The sequence below is a fragment of the Scheffersomyces stipitis genome, chromosome 2 (genome assembly GCF_000209165.1).
Source record: "Scheffersomyces stipitis CBS 6054 chromosome 2, complete sequence".
NCBI classification, from domain to species: domain Eukaryota; kingdom Fungi; phylum Ascomycota; class Pichiomycetes; order Serinales; family Debaryomycetaceae; genus Scheffersomyces; species Scheffersomyces stipitis.
Window position 1 is genome coordinate 1,924,879 of NC_009042.1, and position 18,412 is coordinate 1,943,290.

Below are 18,412 nucleotides of genomic sequence, written 5' to 3' on the forward strand. Positions count from 1 at the left end.
GAAGACCTGGAGATGTGTTTGAGAATGGGGAAGTAGGTGGAAAACCAGTCTATCGCTGCCAGGGGAAGTAGCGGAGTCAATGTGAGATAAATGTCTAGCACGAGACCGTCAAGCGGATTTAGGGGGAAACGCCAAATGTAATGCAATAATACTACAGCAGGGACAGTGACAACTAAAGTACACTGGAAGAAAGTGTCGTGGAGGAGAAAAGCGGTCAATTCCAGGAAATCGTTTGTCATAGAGGTTGGAAGATTGGGATGAAAACCAAGGTATTTGTTTTCGCTCCCTTTTCTACCAATAAACCAGGAAACTCTGCTTGTATTGGACAAACAAACAAGGACACTTTCACAGTGACACGGCTGTAGTTGGTATGATGTTGTGGCGTGAGCTGTGAAAAACTTCAGATTTGTAGATTTAAATCGCAGAACAATTACTCCAATTTTTTTTCTGATGATAATGTGTCACGTGTCCGAAGCGGATGGCTGCGAAACGAATCTCACGATCTAGAATTAAAGTCTATCAGTAAAGTTCAAATGGATCTACTCAAAGCTATATTGCATAGTACTGGGAATTGCTATATGATCGCCGAATTCTACAGAACATTTTTTCAAAAACAATCTTCAGCTTTATTGAACATATAAAGAGATGTTGGTAGCTATATAAAAATAGATAAAAAAGGCGCAATTGTTCTTTGGGTCATGAACCCAGAATCAACCACCGAAGAGCATGATCAGTATTCTATAGTAGTGACAAGTCCTTACTATAACCAACGCTATAACAATTGTTAAAACTATCGTTAAAAATATTGCCATAGTATCTGATCAGCTCGGTGTATATGTACATTCTATCTGTTTATGGTCTTCCCTGACCATACATTGGAGGAGGAGGTACGCCGCGGCCGAAGTTCTGGAACTGGCCCATAGGAGGTCTATCCTTCCCCCAGCCACACTTCAACGGTCTGCCATTGACGGTGAAACCAGCCAATTGCACAATGGCCAAAGCGGCACGTTCATGCGAGTCGTACTTAACAAAGGCGCAACCTCTTTCCGGATGGAACTTGAAATCTACAATGAAGCCAAAGTTTTGTAATAATGGAATCAACTCGTTCTGCTGGGTGAAATGGGCGATATTACCCAAATACACTGTGGTTTGCCAAGAGGGAGTCTGTCTCAAAACAATGTCGTACGATTGGGGAGACATTACGGGGATATTGGCTTGACCAGAAGCTCCATTAGCGACATTTCCAGCACCAGGACCGCCGCTACCGTTAGCTCCAAGATTGGAAGGCGAAAACACACCTCCGCCAGGAGCATTAGGCTGTAAGTTTTGTGGAATACCTCCCTGCGGCTGGAACTGGCCGTTGCTCAAACCTCCGTTGGCATTGCCCATCTGCTGTTGAGGTATGCCGTTGGTGTTGAATGGTCTAAACTGGCCACGGTTACTATTGTTATTATTGTTATTATTGTGGTGATGGAGATGACGGTTGTTACGGTAGTTGCCTCCGTTGTTACCGTTCATCTGCTTGTGAGAAGCCCAGTTACATCTGATGGCTCTACCGTTAATCCACTCACCGTTCATGGTCTGTAAGGCTAACTCGGCATCGGCCTGCGTTCCAAAAGTTACAAACCCATAGCCACGGGATCTTGACGTTTGCATGTCCCACATAACATGGGCCTGCTTCAACGTCTGGAACTTGGAAAAGGCCCTTGTCAACGTTTCGTCGTCAACTTCCGGCGATAAATCTCCGACAAAAATGTTAAAAGTAGGTTCGTCAGGGTGAGCAGCCGTGTTGATCGTCGAAGATTGGAAAGCCCAATTTATCTTGATCTCAGAATTGTTGATGATACGGCCATTCAATGTATGCAAAGCCATATCAGCAGCCTGATTAGTGTCAAATTCAATGAAGGCATAGTTGAATCCAGGCTTATTCTTATCATTCAAGATCTTCACCGACTTGATACCGCCTGCTACAGAGAACAAGTCCTTCAACATGTCGTCAGTAACAGACTTGTGCAAGCCTCCAACATACAAGATCTTCTTGGACACCTCACGTCCTCCTTCGAGAGCACTGGCTGGGGCTGGCGCAGGTTCAGCATTGGGAGCTTGGACTTGAACCTGGTTTTGCTCAGCAATGGTCTTCTGCTCAGTTGGGTTTTCAATGGAAGCCTGTTCAGTTTCTGGTTGCTCAGCAACAGAAACGGCGGCAGGAGCAGAAGGTTCGGATTCCGATTCGGCAGGAGCAGCGGGAGCTTCAGCAGCAACGTCGTGCTGTTCCGCTGGCTGTTCTTGTTGCTGTATTTCAGCATCTACAGGCTTTTGCTGTTGTTCGGTTTGTTCAGCCATTGATAAATAGAATGCAAGGTTAGCGAAAAAAAGTTAAATTGACTGAAAAATCGAGAATTTGTCAATCTGAAATCCACTGACTATACGAGCAGAATAAGTAGATTGGGATGGTAGATAGTAAACTGGATAGCTACTCTAGACAATGTCTATACGATACTTTTGGAAACACACAAGGTTTTTAAGCGGACTATCTCTTTTGATGTGGAGGGTCTATAAGCACACGAATCACTACAAAAACCACCAACGATAATTTTAAGAAAAACAAGCTGGTGAACACGGCACTGTGCTTGTGGGATGGGTATCAACGGCAATTGGCACGGAGATCAAAGTTTTGCAAACAAAAAGTCTGATAAGTCAAAGACAGAAGTGGCAGGATAATGTCCAGACACGGTTCGACAAAAAGGATATAGGCCGACAAGACAAAAAGTGGAAGGCTCAGGACCAGAAACAAAGTCTAAACAAACACGAAACAAACAAAAAAAGCGTGCCACACGTCGCTAGGGAGAATCGAATCGAACAGGTCAACAGTATTAGTGTTGTTTCCTCGAAACAAAGTGGTTGTCGAGATTTTGACCCGTACAGAGAAACGTCAACTCAGAGTGAACGAAGTGTGTATGAACCAGAAAGAATTGGTGTGCACAGGAGTGGAGCAATCAGCCAACAGGAGGATACGAGGTGGGGCAGGGAGTAGTGAAATATTGTTACCAGGGTGGTGTAATTGGGTTGTGACGAATGTGGAGTGCTTTGTGGTGACAGAATTGCCAGATGGCGCCGGTTGTAGTTTGGATATTGTTAGCGTATATTCTCGTAAATATTCTCTGGTGCTGGCGTAAATTGGTGTCGGACGTAGAATTGGCATAATTTACATGGTAGCGAATAAATCAAGAATGGAAAACTGGATTTACTGGAGTTCATTGATTTTACTAGAGATCATTTCTACAATTCTCCCAACAGTGCTACTATTTCGTCGTTAGCAATTGCTGCTACTTTAAGCGGGAATTACGAAAGATATGGGCCGTCTATATAATTTGTGCAACCTCTGACCATGTGTGAGTACCACTACAATTTCCACTCTTTTTTTCACTTTACTATCCAACTTACTCTTTCAAACCATTCAATTCGTTTGCCGATCATTTCCCACATCTCCAAGAACATTCAACTTGAGCCATCGACCGTAGACTGCCAGGGATCGGTTTTTCTTGCCCAGTACCAATGCTAGCCTTGGTCAAGCACTGGGCTGGACCTAATTGGATCCTGCACCACTATCGCCATTTTAACGGTACAGTCAATCTTATTTCTTGCCATACCATGTAGAGTAACTCTTCCGTTGGAGGCAATCACCGGTTGCTTCCTATTATCGTACATCCGTATAATTAGGCTCATAAAAGTTACCTCGCCTCGGAGACACCCGTGCAATTTTCAGAACAATCGCTCGCTACGACTTTGCTCGTTACTTGGCCCGCTTCAGCCTATCGCCGGTATCTACGTGCTAAATTTTTCAGTCTATTTAATTTTGCAATCTTCATCCGGATCTGCCTCGTCTCGTCTTTCGGTTTATTTTAAACCTGCACTTGCAATTGGTGGACATTATTTCTTCTGGTCAATGGTAATTTTTCACTTTCTGGATACACTTATTTTTGCTTGAACTTAATTACTAGCTTAAATCAGATTGTCGTTTTTTTCTTAACCTCAGGTAATTATTTCAGTATGATAACATATGGTTGGTAGATCTGAGATGAAGCCTTATTATTTGGCCAATTCTAAAGCCTCCATTCTAAATGCATTTATGTAACTACTTCTCCATATTTGGCCGGATGTTTGTCGAATTCAAAACGCGACACATCTTGCGACAAAAAGAATTTGCTATATACAGGATAACTTTTCAAAATAGCTTTTCATTTCATGATAATGCTCTACTCTAACAACAGAGTCTTTGTCTGGGAAACGCCAAGTTCGCTTTATCCATGGAATACTTTCGCATAAAAACTGAAGATGCCACTCTTGTCAAGACGTTGAAAAACAAGCTTGAATCGACTTCCAACCTTAATAAATCTTTGAAGATTGCAAAGTCTAATGGTGTTTTCCAGATTCATACAACGTTAACAGAAATTGATGAACTCGAGCCAATTGTTTCCCAATACGAATCCAAAGTAATTTACGACACATATTTAGCAGAAACTGGGCTCAATACTCCAACTACGTTAGTTTCAATAGTAGAACAATACTGTTCTTCTCATACTATACCTTTAACACAAGATTTGATCCAACTCATACCGAAGAAATGGTCAGTATACCCACCAATGATACTTTTCGGAAGCAATACTTTCGATTCACAAATATGGCAATCTCTTTTATTAAGCATAGACTCCAATGACTTCTTCTTGTACATACTTTCACTGTCTTTGTTTGCGTCCAATCATAGCAAGTTGACCCATATTGCCATTAATAAACCTATCATAGAATCTGATGTCATGAGGAGGCCCTTTAATATCCGACCCATATTTGGGGACTTTGGTCCATTACCCACGAATTACGACAGTCCAGTAGATACTGACTTTTCCAATGCTTTCTGGTGTACAGTTGTTCAAAATGGAATTTATCAGACCTGGGCACCTTATTATACAATGTTCTCCAGAGGAAACATCAAAGAGAAAGCAAGAATTCTCGATACTTATACAGACATAAAGAATAATGTAGTGGTTGACTTATACTGTGGAATAGGGTATTTCTCGCTTTCATACTTAAAGAGAGGTGCCAAACAGCTATTTTGTTGGGACTTGAATCCGTGGTCCATAGAAGGATTCAGAAGAGCCATTAATGGGAAGTACCTTTATAAGATCTTTAGAAGAGAAGATAACTTTGACTATCAGATATACAAAGAGGCGACCGAGGATGGTACTCAGGTGTTTATATTCCAAGAAAGTAACGAACATTGTCTTGAAAGATTGACAACGTTCCCAAAGAACAGTTTGCCTATCGCTCACATAAATTTGGGTTTATTGCCCAGTTCACAAAACTCGTGGAGAATTACGCAGAAGTTGAAAGACGATCATTCGAGTCAATACATTTCAACTTTTGTTCACATTCACGAGAATGTTCACGTAGCTGAATTCGACACTTTCAAGTCTCTAGTATCAGACAGATTTCCAACCGCCTCAATCGGGCATTTAGAAACAGTGAAAACATTTGCTCCTGATGTTTGGCATATTGTCTTGGATATTAAATTATGACTTCTTGTAACTGTATTCAATCTCCTTGGTTGACAATAAGGACAAAAGATAATAATATAATTTTGAGCTTGCTCGAACCTAAAATATTCGCTGTATACTGATTGCAAATAGCCGCTGTGACTTCACTAATTATTTAAAATTTGACACTTGCAGAATTATTTCCAGCGTGTGGAAGCGCAATTATCTAGAAGGAAGGACCACTAAAGCATTGACGTATTGGATTTAGTTATTCTGAATGTCAATATCAATTTACAAATCTTAAGAATCACGCTTCTACAACTGAAGACATGTTAAATAGCTTTTGTTCATGAACCTCTCACTATCTAAACAGAATAAAAATAGAATTTAACCGAAGCATCTTAAAACCGAAATACAGCGGAAGTGTTCGGAGTTCTGACCATAAATAGATTTCAAACACCGCTAATCGGGATCTACATCTAAGATAAGAGTATGTTCTGCAGCCTTGTGCTGGTTACGAGTCCGGTCTTGTGCGATCAATGAATCTGGTGACATTTGGCAATAGTACTGAAGCTACAAAAGAGGAATAAGATCCCAGTGCCAAAAACTCGAATCGACAATTGGTAGCATTGAGTTTAACTGTGATTCCAAATGAAGTTACTTAAAGGTCTGCAGAAGAATCTTAGTCAGCTAACCTGATATAGAAATGAAATTCAACTGGATCTGCTACCGAGTGTGTCCCATCCAACTTCTGGCTTATATGCTACGGCTTTAGCTCCCGTAAGCGCCGTAATGAAAACATTCGATTCTAGATCGACGAACTTTTACAAAAGCACGTCAGAATTAGAATTATTAAGCATTGTTCACATTCATTCCCGTCCTTATCCTGGTAAAGTGTTTATCCTGCAGTGGAAATGTCAAATCTTCAATAATGTTCACAAAAGTTGCACCATGAATGACTGCGAAAAGAGGCTGTACCTTTCGCGCCGACGTACATGGTGAAGATACCAACCAAAAGACACAGGACCAATTAGCAGCGCTGGGGAAGTGGAGAATACAACGAGTTTGCAATATCGAATGATGTAATGTTGTTGGACCCAGCGTGGAGAGTCTGGTGATGGAGCTTAGAAAGGCTCTTTTCGCAGCCTTCGGTAACTCTGGAACCTTTTCTTTTCTGGGGGCTTGATATGTGCGCCGCACCGCGGTGTCCGATTGCGAAAAGAAGAAAAGAGGTTTCTCGGGAACGCTCCCTCAGTGTCTGGAAAACTAGAGGACTATGGCACAAAGTCGGCCAGCTAGGTCTTCGGCAGGCCCATCGGGAAGTTAGCACAATGTCCGACTCCAGCGGCCAATAGGCAGCCCCCTATTCGACTGAGGCATCTGTAGACCGCTCGGAGTACCACAATATCTCCACGTCGTCACCATAGTAATGAAGCATTTTTAGCGAGAATCTGCTGTGTGTGCAGGGAGAGTTGTTGCTGCGCCATCTCTTGATACCGCAGCCAGTGACTGTGGTAGATAGACACAATTTCCAGATTCAGTCTTCATCCGTATGTGAAATTAAGGATTGACTCGGCAGGGGTTGGACTTATTATTAGAAGTGAGCCAAGTTTTGTCGTGAATATAATTGGAATATATATAGAATGAATGCCAGCCGCGTTGATCTGGGCCAGCTCAATTGGGGTGCTGCTCAGACTCCGAAGACACCGAGCGAAAATCAAGATTGTGAGAGATTTCGCAGAATCAGCTTCCCATTCACTCCTTCATAGACTAGATAGAGAAACACTTAGAGTAGCAGTTGGCCGCGGAGTTAATTGAGACATCTATAATTCAGTACGTGTAGCGTCACCACTTGCAAGCGTATTTTATTGCAAGAGCCGTCCGCAATTCCCCACCACAAGCCCAGGTGAATTAGTCCATTCTTGTCGTTATTTTCGCCAGTGACACGCTCGGCTGCGGATATATTCTAGAGAAGTCGTACTAGGGACAAATAACGACAGATTCTTCAGCCCCGATTAGTGCACTTTTGCGTTGGCCGTCCAGTAACGTGGTTCCACCAGATTGTTCAGATTACAGCACCTATAAAGTGCTAACCATAGACAAGGAAACCCCGGCAACACCTTCAACAAGACTAGAGAGTCAGTTTGCCTTTTCACACTTTTCTCTTGCCATTCGAGTCTTCCAACTGAACTTTTCACTTTTTGTCTCGCAATATTATCGTTTCCTGTCTGGAACCGTTTTTTCGTCCCCCTCACAAATTGGATAGATATTTATCCCGTATTCTCTTCATATAAAATAGAGTTGCACGATTTCTTTCCAGACTAGTGCCAGTCCTCGATGACGTCCAACAACCCCCGCCCGAGTGTCAAGATGGACGACGACGAGCTATACAGCGACATTTTGAACCTATCTCCAACGTCTAACCTCGATTTCGACATGGGCTCTGGAAATTTCAGAGACATGAGAGACAATGGAAACAACAATATCCAGAATAACCACAACAACAATCGGAACAACAGCACCAATAGCAACATCCACAGTGTCAGTGTCAGCTCTGACAACACCAAAAACACCAGCAACAACATCAATACAAACAACATCAACAGTATCACCGGTAGAACAACTCTCAGCAATCCAAGCTATACCTCCAATGCTGCGAGCCTTTTTGCTCTCAAAGAAGGAGCTCCCATTCCCGGTTTTGGGCTAGACGACTCGGCAGCCCTCGACTTGAGCTACACCTACGATAGCTTCTCGTTCAACAGCAGAAATGAAAACATCAACATCTACTTAAATGACCAGCAACAGCTTCTCCAACAACCGGGAAACAACTCACACAATCTTTCGCTATACCAAGAAAAGGACAAAAGCTCCAACATCAATACAAACAACATCGCAAATAGCAATAACAACCCCAATAGTAGAAACAGCAGTACCAATATCACCACGCCTGGTTCGAACGGAGACTTTCTTTCACCAACGGGAAATCTCAAGTACCAGCACAATGGCAATATAAGTTCACAAAACAGTAACACTATCAGCCACAATCTGCAGCAGGAACGTAGCGGATCAGGTTTACTTAATCCGAATTCACCGAGTGCTTTTTCTTCACACTCGCTCTATTCCGAAAACTCGAGCCAGCCAGCCAGTCCATATTTGGATGCGATGTCTCAACTAAGCAACGTAAACGTAAACGGTCTACAACCTCCAGCCGTAGAAAGAGCTTATTCTGATGTAGGAAAATCCAACACTCCTCAGTTACTCAATCAGGGTTCTACACAATATATTGATGCTGACTCTGCCCACATGTTGAATACGTTCGATACTGAAATCGCCTTGGGAGGCTCAATTTCCAGCACAAACTTGGCTGGTTTGGATAGCCCACAATACGCCCAGATCAATGCTGGATTTCAGCAGCAAAGCTTCGGTGGGTTTTCTATGAGTAACCAGCCACTTTCTGTAGATTTCAACTCTCATAGTTTGATGGCTACACCTCCTCCAATGCAACAGAATTCTTCTGGTGCCAATCTTCAAACTCAGCAACAACAATCACAAGTGATGCAGCAGCAATACGATACAATTAGCACCACTGCCACCAATAACTCCAATACGGCTAACCAGTTCAATTTACTTACAGAAAACAATCTAAGTAGCTACAACCAGCTTCAGGATGTAACTTCTACGCAAATGAGAGACGATTATGTCTCCGAGGATATCGTGATATCAATCCAGCAGGCGCCAGAGCCGGTAGCTGCAAAAACGCCGTCTTTGTTCAGTAACTCCTCAGCCAATTCATCCATCAACAATTCACCAAGAGTGGGAAACACCAATACTGGAGTACCGTTATCGCGCTCCGCCAGTGGAGGAGGAATTTATTCCTCTACTAATAGCTTGATACCCAATTCACAATTGTTGTCATCTCAAGACCATGATAACGGTGTTTCGTTGTTGAAGCCAGACGAGTACCAAGCAATGAAGAGAGGAAGAAGAAAGAGTCATTCAAGCAAGTCTTCAACTTCTAAGTCCAGATCACGTTCTCGTTCAGTTTCCAGAACTAGAAGTGGAGGTGAGGAAGACTATGATGAAGACGAATACGATGATGAAGATGATGATGAAAAGGATTCCAGGTTAGTAATATCTTCAAGAGAAAAAATGTTGGAGCTAGCCTCACCGAATCAATCATCCAAAAGAACTCAAAAACATCCCAGCGTGTATGCTTGTCATTTGTGTGACAAACGATTCACCAGGCCATACAACTTGAAATCGCATTTGAGGACACATACAGATGAAAGACCGTTTATATGTAATGTCTGTGGTAAGGCTTTTGCCAGACAACATGACAGAAAGAGACACGAAGACTTACATACAGGTGAAAAGAAGTTCCAATGTAAAGGGTTTTTGAAGAGCGGAAAGCCTTATGGATGTGGCCGGAAGTTTGCTCGTGCTGATGCGTTGAGACGCCATTTCCAGACAGAGGCAGGCAAGGAATGTATAAGACTATTGATAGAAGAGGAGGAACGGGAGCGGTTGAAGAACGGAGACACATCCACAGTGCACGACTCCATCGACAGTATTATAGCGTCGTCGACGGGAGAGCCAAGGGCCGAATATATGGGCTCGTATGGGCCCGGATCCATCTCCACGGAGCATTCCATTCCTCTGGTGGCAATATCACCGCCAGAATAGGAAATGTATATATATGGACAGATTATTGTACGATTATTATTTGAAGAAGTTGTAGAAGTAGAGAGAGGTAGTGAATATCACTAAATGAATTAAAAGTAGATATGTATTGAAGTATGCAATGCTGAAGCAGAAATTTAGAAATGTACAAGTATAGAGAATGAAAGACGAAAGAGCACGTATTTGTAAATTATGTTCAATAGATTTCGCAGCCATTTCAGTCGATATGTCTGTAGATTAAATTTTCTGTGTCGCATTAAATTTATCTACTATATTTGGTCTAAATTCGCGTTTGAAAAATCGCTCTTCATACTTAACAAAAAGTGAAATGTTGAACAATCTGATAACCTACATTTATATCTTTTCTTTCATTTTTGTTCGTTAGTATTGAGTCTCCAAGATGTCACTAGATCATGACGACATGCTTGATCGCCTCGCATCGAGTCCGACGGGAGGACATCAGGACCTCTCTAAGCTGGAGAAGGAATTGCAATCACTAATGCAAGAGAAACAAGAACTCATGATGAAACAAAGCAAAGACTTTATGGAAGAACTTTTTAAGCAGAACAGCACCCAGCCAATCAAAGTGAAGAACGTCCAAATCACAAACGGCCATAGCTTCCGAGACAATTTCTTACAGGCCCAGTTTTCACCATTGCTCAACAGCAAACAACCTGTGTCCCTACAAGAGTTCTTGAAACAGGTAGAAACAGTATCTAACAAGTTCATAAAGTTGAGCGTAGTAGAAAACCTTATGGTAGGAATACATCCAGTGGTGGGAACTATAACTACACAGCTGATCTTTGGAAGAAGGACGGTTCCTGACAATGGGGCATGTATATCTGTAGTGCCGATTTTCAATACCTTGCCAGTAAAGAAGTTCTACGCCAAAACTGGTACCAACATCGGCAACGGTGAAGGAGACGGTTATATTCAATTTCAGTTGAAAAATATCTTTGGTGGTGCTGAAAACATTTCTTTCGATGCTGTAACAGGCACAAAGACCCTGTCGTCGTATTTGCTCAACTATAACCAACCAGTATTCAATAATGCTGACTACATTTCTGAGAATAGTTTCTCTACAAATACCAGAAAATGGGACTGGATCCAATCGAATGTGAAGACTTTTGGGTTTTCGAACAAGATATATACCCAATTCGATGGTCCTGTAAATCACGAGTTCACTGTAGAAAACTACTGGAAAGTACTCGAAAACTTGAACTCTAAGTCCATTGATGTCTACACACAATCTGGATCCCATTTCAAGAACTCACTCATTTATAATGTCTCTTATGATACCAGAAACAACAAGCATCTACCCACACAAGGCAAATTCCTCAGATTTGGTGTGGAATACAATGGCTTGTTCAAGTTCACTACTTCTCCGTTTATCAAGTCTGTGTTTGAGTCTCAATTTGTGTATGCTTTTCCTAAAAACTGGTATACCTCTGTAATTTTGACTGGTAAATCTGGATTCTTGTTCCCCTTAAACAAGACCACATCTGTATTAGATCGTTTCTACATAGGTGGCCCCAATGATGTTCGTTCCTTTACCCTTAATGGACTTGGTCCAAAGGACTATAATTCCTCTATTGGAGGGGATATGTTTATAAATGGTGGTTTATCATTCATTTCCAAGATCCCTCGAGTCAGCTCCGAATCCAACTTCAAGTTACACAACTTTGTCAACTTTGGAAAATTGGTTCCCATGGACAAATCTGCTGGATTTGTTCGCAACTTCAAGTCCGTGGTTGGGGACTTCTCTCTAAGTTACGGGTTCGGAATTTTGTACAATCATCCTATGGCGAGGTTTGAACTCAACTTCGTTCTTCCACTAGTTGTTCATGATAGAGACTACGTGAGAAAAGGGTTACAGTACGGTATCGGTGTATCCTTCTTGTAAATATTCGATGACATACACAGACTCATCAATCATATATATAATTATATTCTAGTGTATAATATTAAAATAGTTAATATCATTGTAAATATTGTTAATGATATGGCTCAATTTTGAATTACTATTCAGTTTTGAGACTGTGACTGTTTATCCATTGCTGGTGGTAACTGATGACCTTCGGAATGATGAGTTTTTCAATTTCTTCTTTTTGGGCGTACTGTTCATCTGTTAATCTGACCCAGTCCTCGTGTCCGTCTGGTGTGACAAACACGATCTCCTTCTTTCTCGTCTGCAACAAGTTCCCGATAACAAGTTGATGCAGATATCTCTCCAACGCACTCATTGCTTTCTTGATCAAGATGGTGTGGTCGGTCTCCAATTTGAATGAAACCACCATTGCTGAGGGAGCCCAGTTGTCTACGAGTCTACTCAAGAACTTGGGCACCTGTTCCAAATCGATAATCAACTTTCCACCATGGTCCTGTGACTGAATCTTATGTTGTGGCATCTTTGACTGCGGCAAGAAGAAGTCCGAAACAGCAGCTGCCAAGTAGAATAAGGCTTTGGATTCCAATCTTTCCATGATTTCACTGATCAGCTTTAAAGTGTACAAGTACTGATTTACAGTGGTGTAAGGAATCAAGATCAAGGAATTGGACTCCTTAGCAGCTTTATACTTTCTCAAAACAAGCAACATTTCGTCTGCGAAATCACGGTTGATTTCGACCTTATTGTTAACCTCGGTCATGTAGTCCAAGAAACAGTTGGTAGTATGACTGTAGTGTCTGGAATAGGGCAATAACGAGAATTCTCTATGCAAAAAAATCACGGCATATCCATTTTCCAAAAAGTATTCGGCAGAAGTGGCACCTCTCGTACCAGCAGAAAAGTTATCGATAAATCTGACGGTGTTGTTTTCCAATGGTACAGTTGTTCCTCCAGATGTCACCAAGACAATGTTCTTACCAGACTGATTTTGGTGAAATTCGACGAAATTGGCTACTTCCTTCTCGATTTCCGGGAGGTAAGAAGGGGGTTTGTGGTTCTTGAAGTATTTGTCTTCATCCAGAATCTGGGCCGCAGGGAAGTCTGGTATGGTTCTGTCGATGGCCGTGTCTGCGTCTGGGTTTGAGGTATGGAATGATTTTTTCAACGGAGACATAATGTGAATACAGGTGATAAAATTTCAGAAATCAAATAGTGCGATACTACAATTACAGAAGAATTCTGTGGACCATATAGCTATACACCTCTAGTATTGGAATACTTGGATGTAACAAGTGATATCGACGGATATATATGAATAGCTCGGGATCCTAAAAGTTTCAGCTCCGATGCCCAACTTTTTTTTGTGGGGGACGATCGCAAAATGGTGAGACTTAAACGACTGCGAATGTCATTTTTTAGTGACAGATTTTAAGACCGAGGAAAGATAATCACCACTCGGAAACAAGCCTTTAGTGACAATTCTGATGGAAAACCCAGTCGTGTTTTTTGACGTATGTATGGTGTCTTCTGACATGATGTGATTCAATTGCAACTACTAACAGTCTAGATCAACATCGATGGTATGTTAAGCTTATAATTCTCATCAATATACCTTCGGAATACTAACAAACGATCATGTAGACCAACCGTTGGGGAGGGTCAAAATCGAGCTTTATGCTGATCAATTGCCAAGGTATGTACTGGCAATCGAAGATACCACTTCGACGATATTAATAAGAGAATTAGAAACAAAGAATAGAACGATTCTTGGAACCTAAATACCATTGAGTGTATTCCCAGAAAGGTTCATTTGACTTTTCTTTTAATTATCACAACCTTTCAAGCAGCTTCATTCAAAATACTAACAAAACAGAACATCAGAGAATTTCCGTCAGTTCTGCACAGGTGAGTACAGAGAGCTCGGTGTGCCGATAGGATACAAAGGATGTGGCTTCCACCGAGTCATCAAGGGATTTATGATCCAAGGAGGAGACTTTGTCAGAGGGAACGGGTTGGGAACCAAAACCATTTACGGCAAGGAATCATTTGCAGACGAGGCTTTCACGTATGATCGTAAGTATAGAGAGAAGAAGCAATAATACAATCTCTAGTATTAAAAGCACTCATTGTCCAGTTGTTCAATGAACAGTCCGATATTTATAGAGTACTAACATTATTAGATAAGAAATACAGTGTGTCAATGGCCAACTCTGGGCCAAACTCCAACGGATGCCAGTTCTTTATCTGCTGTAAAGACACACCACATCTCGATGGAAAACATGTTGTGTTTGGACAAGTAATTGAAGGTTTTGAAATTGTGGACAAGATCGAGAACATCAACGTGGATGCCAATGACAAACCGAAACAGAACGTAGTTATCGCCGAGTGTGGCGAGATGTAACAGTATGATAAGTTAACATTATAGAAATGACATTAGAGAAACTACGCAGCTCATGACGGATGCATTCACATGGGCAATATATTGCTGATTTGTAACTCACTTATTTTGGTTATGCTTCTATTATCAAAAGCACTGCCGATAAAATTTACTAATATCAGCAAATCAAGAACACACTCATCTACCGTTCTTCACAGCTCTTCACAGTTTAGCACATTCTACATATCGTACCTTTACATCCACATATCGTGTTGTGCTTCACTTGATCTCACATACTTTCGCATGTCCGTGTCAGAGTCTAGAAGACTACAGAATACAATACCGTAGAACTTCTATTGTAGGATTAGTATTGTAATTCGTTCGTATGACCACGCGGTCTTTGTCAAGAAACCGGAATTTTTGAGAAACCATAGAATTCAGTGATTTGAGGCTTTCTTCTGCTTCTAATCTATGTCCCCAAACGGTGACAATCCTTTCTAACAATAACTTTACCCAAAACGACAATAGTGGAACCCAGACCCTATCCTGCAGACAGATACATTTCTGTTTGTAGTAATTGTACAATGGCTGCGATGCTTGAACAGGGATTTTCCAGAGAGAGTAGGACAACTCTTTATCAGGAGCTGATATTGGCAGGCAAGTTTCGGAGCTGTGTCCTGCCAGTAGACAAAGATACCTTCTCGATTGGGAGGTTTCTGTTCTGTAAAAGGGTGGTTCCATCTGAAATTGGTAAACCTTTCTCACCACAGTCCCTGTAGGGAGGGACCCTTAATTTCAGGCGGTCTTGTGTCTGGATGTTTTCAGATATAAGCTAGTCAGATCCAGGGGAAGAAATAATTTGTAATTACAACTACAGTATATATATTCTTCTTTCTGTTCCTATCTGGTTTATATTGTACCACTTTTAGTGTGCTTCAACTCAACCTTATTACTCACACTCTCCTCACTGGAATCTACATTTTGCACCCATATTATTTATTGGCCTGTGCTTAGTCACCTATACCCTTCAGTTAATACCAATGCATTTCCACAGAGCCGTCTTTCTCCTCCTGATCCTCACAGCTGTATACGGGCTACTCGTCCCTCAGTTCTTGGACATTGACATCTCGGGAGTGTCCCCCAAACAGTACACTATTCTCAGCGAAGATGCCGATATCCTGCAATTGGCAAAGGAATTCCCTAAGGGCCGTGTCTTATCTGACATAGATGGTGGTCGTGTTCTTGTCCATGACATGACCAACTTACTTGCCAGACTCACTCCCAGAGAACAACGTATTTAAGCAGTAATAATAAGAATCAACCCTGATTTTTGAAAAGATATCTATCTTTGGTTAGTACCTACTGGTCTTAAAGCCTGCGGCATTCACTTCATTTTGTATTTTAGCTACGTGTTTAATTCTTTTGTCATGTTTAATTTATTCCCGGTCGTTATACTTGTTGAATCTTTACTTTTGTAGAGAAATTTGTAGCTAAAGTGGAAGTAAGAGTCTAATAACAAATCCGCCCTTGCGCCTTGTTCTAAATAGTAGACAAATTGGAAGTAAAGCAAAATGTCGCAATGTCGCATCTCAAGTGGAATACTTTTGATAATTTGTTCCATTGCTGATAACTGCGACATTTATATATCCAGACTCCAGAATGACTGTTCATTCTAATCTCCCAATAGTGCTCTCCACATTTTGCAAAGCATTAACAACCAGTGCGAATACAGTGACAATATCATATCCAAGATATCCAATTACTTTTCTTCAACTCAATTGGCAAACTTCTCATTAGCAAAAGTTCCGTGACAATTTTCAGCACAATCTCGGGATTACTTCATAGTCTCATACAAATGTCTGCAGATTTCTGGTGTTCTTCCCAGCGCAATAAATGGCAACTCAGCCGGCAGTCGCTTCTAGAAGCTCGAAGAAAAGTCCTTCTTCTTGAGAGGAAAATGATTCAAAACGGCCTTATTAAAGACTATCCCAATATCCACTATGACTTTAACATGCGGATCTATTTGCACAACTTGTTGATCAAGCTTGGCCGCCGATTAAACATACGACAAGTGGCTCTAGCCACTGCCGAAATTTATCTCAATCGGTTTCTCACTCGTGTTCTGTTGAAGGAGATCAATGTGTATCTCTTGGTTACTACCTGTTTGTATGTAGCCTGCAAGATAGAAGAGTGCCCTCAGCATATACGATTGATCATTTCGGAAGCCCGTAACTTGTGGCCCGAATACATACCGCACGATGTTACCAAACTCGCTGAATTCGAGTTCTACTTGATAGAAGAAATGGACCTGTATCTTTTCCTTCATCATCCGTACAAGTCTTTAATTCAAATCAGAGACTTTTTGAACGAGAACAGCGCTGTCTTTGGCTTTACATTAACAGACGATGAGCTTCAGAACGCCTGGTCGCTTGTAAACGACAGCTATATCACCGATTTGCATTTGCTCTTGCCGCCTCATATAATTGCGGTGGCTCTGATCTACATCACTATAGTGTTGAAGAAGAATCTATCCGCAATTCGTGTGAACAGTAGTGCGGTTAACTCCAATGGAGGTCCAAATTCAATGATGTTTAACCGAAATCCGGACCAGAATTCTATGCATATAGACGACTTGATGATTCTAGCCAATCCTTCAACAGTCAATGGCAACCAGAATGCCTCCACTGCTTCAGGAGTCGATAGTGGAAACACAGTAGCCGGGTCCGATCCCAATTCTGGTGGACAAAATGTAAATAGTAACAGCAATGGTACAGGTTCAGACTTGGTTAACAATCTCGAAAGGACAAACTTTCACGACATGAAATTGGACGAAGAGACTATCAAGATCAACAAGTTCATGAACTTCTTGGACCATTCGCACATCAACTTGGACGAGGTGGTGGAGGCCATGCAAGACATGATCAACATCTACGTTCAATGGAATCGGTACAACGAGCAGGGTGTGAAGAAGGCATTGCAGGTGATGCTTCTCAATAGACAGTTATAACGGAAGAACTACAATATACAGTTAGAACGAAAAGTCTCAGTGAAAAGAATAGTAGAAGAAGCGAATAGAATATCCATGATTTTGGCAAGCCGATTCTTCTTGAAAAATGACTACTTGAATACAAACAGAAGAGAATACCAAATACAAGATGCTCGAATAGTAGCTACTGAGCAAGATTCGCAATTGCTTTAGATATGGAGCAACAGGATAAAGTAGTATTTAATGTGTAGTAAGGGAAGTAAAGTAATTTCGTTAAACCGTAAGAATCTTAACCAGCTTACCCGACACAGTAGCCATTTAAGCCTCTGAGATTATATGCCCATCAGTTTGCAATCAAAATGGGATGATTTTCGGTTTTGTGGCCCTGAGACGTTGGAGATTTTTCACTGCGCGGCGGTGCCTACTGAATAGTCGGAAAGAGATCTAGACAGGCGAATCTGGTCATATCCAATAGGAGCACAACAAAAGGTCATAGACATGGAAAGAGGAACGCAGAGAATGAACCTCGACAAGAGAAAGTAGCTCAAACAGAAAAAGCAGCTCCAAATCGAAAATCCGACTCTTACGGTCTGATCTCGCAGTTTTGCGAAGATCTCATTATTCTGTGCAAATTTACTAGGAACCATAAAGTCTGAAAATGACACAATGACAATTTTCGCCAGTAAAACCGATCTCCAACCTGGAGAATAAAATTTGGAAACTCCTGAAGGACAGAATAGTCATTCCAATTATCAACACGTCACAACTTCTACGTCCAGCAGATATAAATACGGGAGCGGAATTCTCTTCTGTCATCTCCTCAGGACAGAATCATCCTATCGGTCACGACCTTACTGCCACATCCAGCATTGTCGCAGTCACGTGTTTTCCCATCTCTTATTTTCCTCCCAAGATTCTTCGGGCAGCCCCTGTATAGCCTGGCAAAAAAA

General features: G+C 41.6%; 7 protein-coding genes across 7 annotated transcripts; 5 read left to right on the forward strand and 2 right to left on the reverse strand. All coding sequences in view use genetic code 12, as the record gives it.

Moving 5' to 3' along the window:
* Positions 1 to 852: 852 nt before the first annotated feature.
* On the reverse strand, positions 853 to 2,271 carry PICST_55837 (polyadenylated RNA-binding protein; the record flags this gene model as incomplete). The annotated part of the gene is made up of 3 exons (XM_001383105.1): positions 853 to 1,226; positions 1,257 to 1,271; positions 1,299 to 2,271. Coding segments are annotated over 3 exons (1,362 nt in total), but the record flags the coding sequence as incomplete, so codon positions are not given.
* Positions 2,272 to 4,307: 2,036 nt separating this feature from the next.
* PICST_40540 (predicted protein) lies at positions 4,308 to 5,573 on the forward strand (the record flags this gene model as incomplete). Its single annotated transcript, XM_001382560.1, has 1 exon — positions 4,308 to 5,573. One exon carries the CDS (start codon positions 4,308 to 4,310, stop codon positions 5,571 to 5,573), a length of 1,266 nt encoding a protein of 421 aa, XP_001382597.2.
* A 1,670-nt stretch (positions 5,574 to 7,243) lies between these two features.
* On the forward strand, positions 7,244 to 10,214 carry CRZ1 (zf-C2H2 Zinc finger, C2H2 type; the record flags this gene model as incomplete). The annotated part of the gene is made up of 1 exon (XM_001382561.1): positions 7,244 to 10,214. Exon 1 carries the CDS (start codon positions 7,869 to 7,871, stop codon positions 10,212 to 10,214), a length of 2,346 nt encoding a protein of 781 aa, XP_001382598.2. The 5' UTR covers positions 7,244 to 7,868.
* Positions 10,215 to 10,611: 397 nt separating this feature from the next.
* On the forward strand, positions 10,612 to 12,114 carry SAM52 (Predicted cell surface protein homologous to bacterial outer membrane proteins; the record flags this gene model as incomplete). Its single annotated transcript, XM_001382562.1, has 2 exons — positions 10,612 to 10,914; positions 10,945 to 12,114. 2 exons carry the CDS (start codon positions 10,612 to 10,614, stop codon positions 12,112 to 12,114), a joined length of 1,473 nt encoding a protein of 490 aa, XP_001382599.2.
* Positions 12,115 to 12,232: 118 nt separating this feature from the next.
* Positions 12,233 to 13,273, reverse strand: PICST_54534 (predicted protein; the record flags this gene model as incomplete). The annotated part of the gene is made up of 1 exon (XM_001383106.1): positions 12,233 to 13,273. The coding sequence occupies one exon, from the start codon at positions 13,271 to 13,273 to the stop codon at positions 12,233 to 12,235; it is 1,041 nt and encodes a 346-aa protein (XP_001383143.2).
* Positions 13,274 to 13,583: 310 nt separating this feature from the next.
* Positions 13,584 to 14,500, forward strand: PICST_55838 (cyclophilin type peptidyl-prolyl cis-trans isomerase; the record flags this gene model as incomplete). The annotated part of the gene is made up of 5 exons (XM_001382563.1): positions 13,584 to 13,610; positions 13,667 to 13,679; positions 13,741 to 13,792; positions 13,973 to 14,172; positions 14,265 to 14,500. 5 exons carry the CDS (start codon positions 13,584 to 13,586, stop codon positions 14,498 to 14,500), a joined length of 528 nt encoding a protein of 175 aa, XP_001382600.1.
* Positions 14,501 to 16,331: 1,831 nt separating this feature from the next.
* PICST_54418 (RNA polymerase II holoenzyme cyclin-like subunit) lies at positions 16,332 to 17,483 on the forward strand (the record flags this gene model as incomplete). Its single annotated transcript, XM_001382564.1, has 3 exons — positions 16,332 to 17,135; positions 17,194 to 17,197; positions 17,251 to 17,483. The coding sequence occupies 3 exons, from the start codon at positions 16,332 to 16,334 to the stop codon at positions 17,481 to 17,483; spliced, it is 1,041 nt and encodes a 346-aa protein (XP_001382601.2).
* Positions 17,484 to 18,412: the final 929 nt, after the last annotated feature.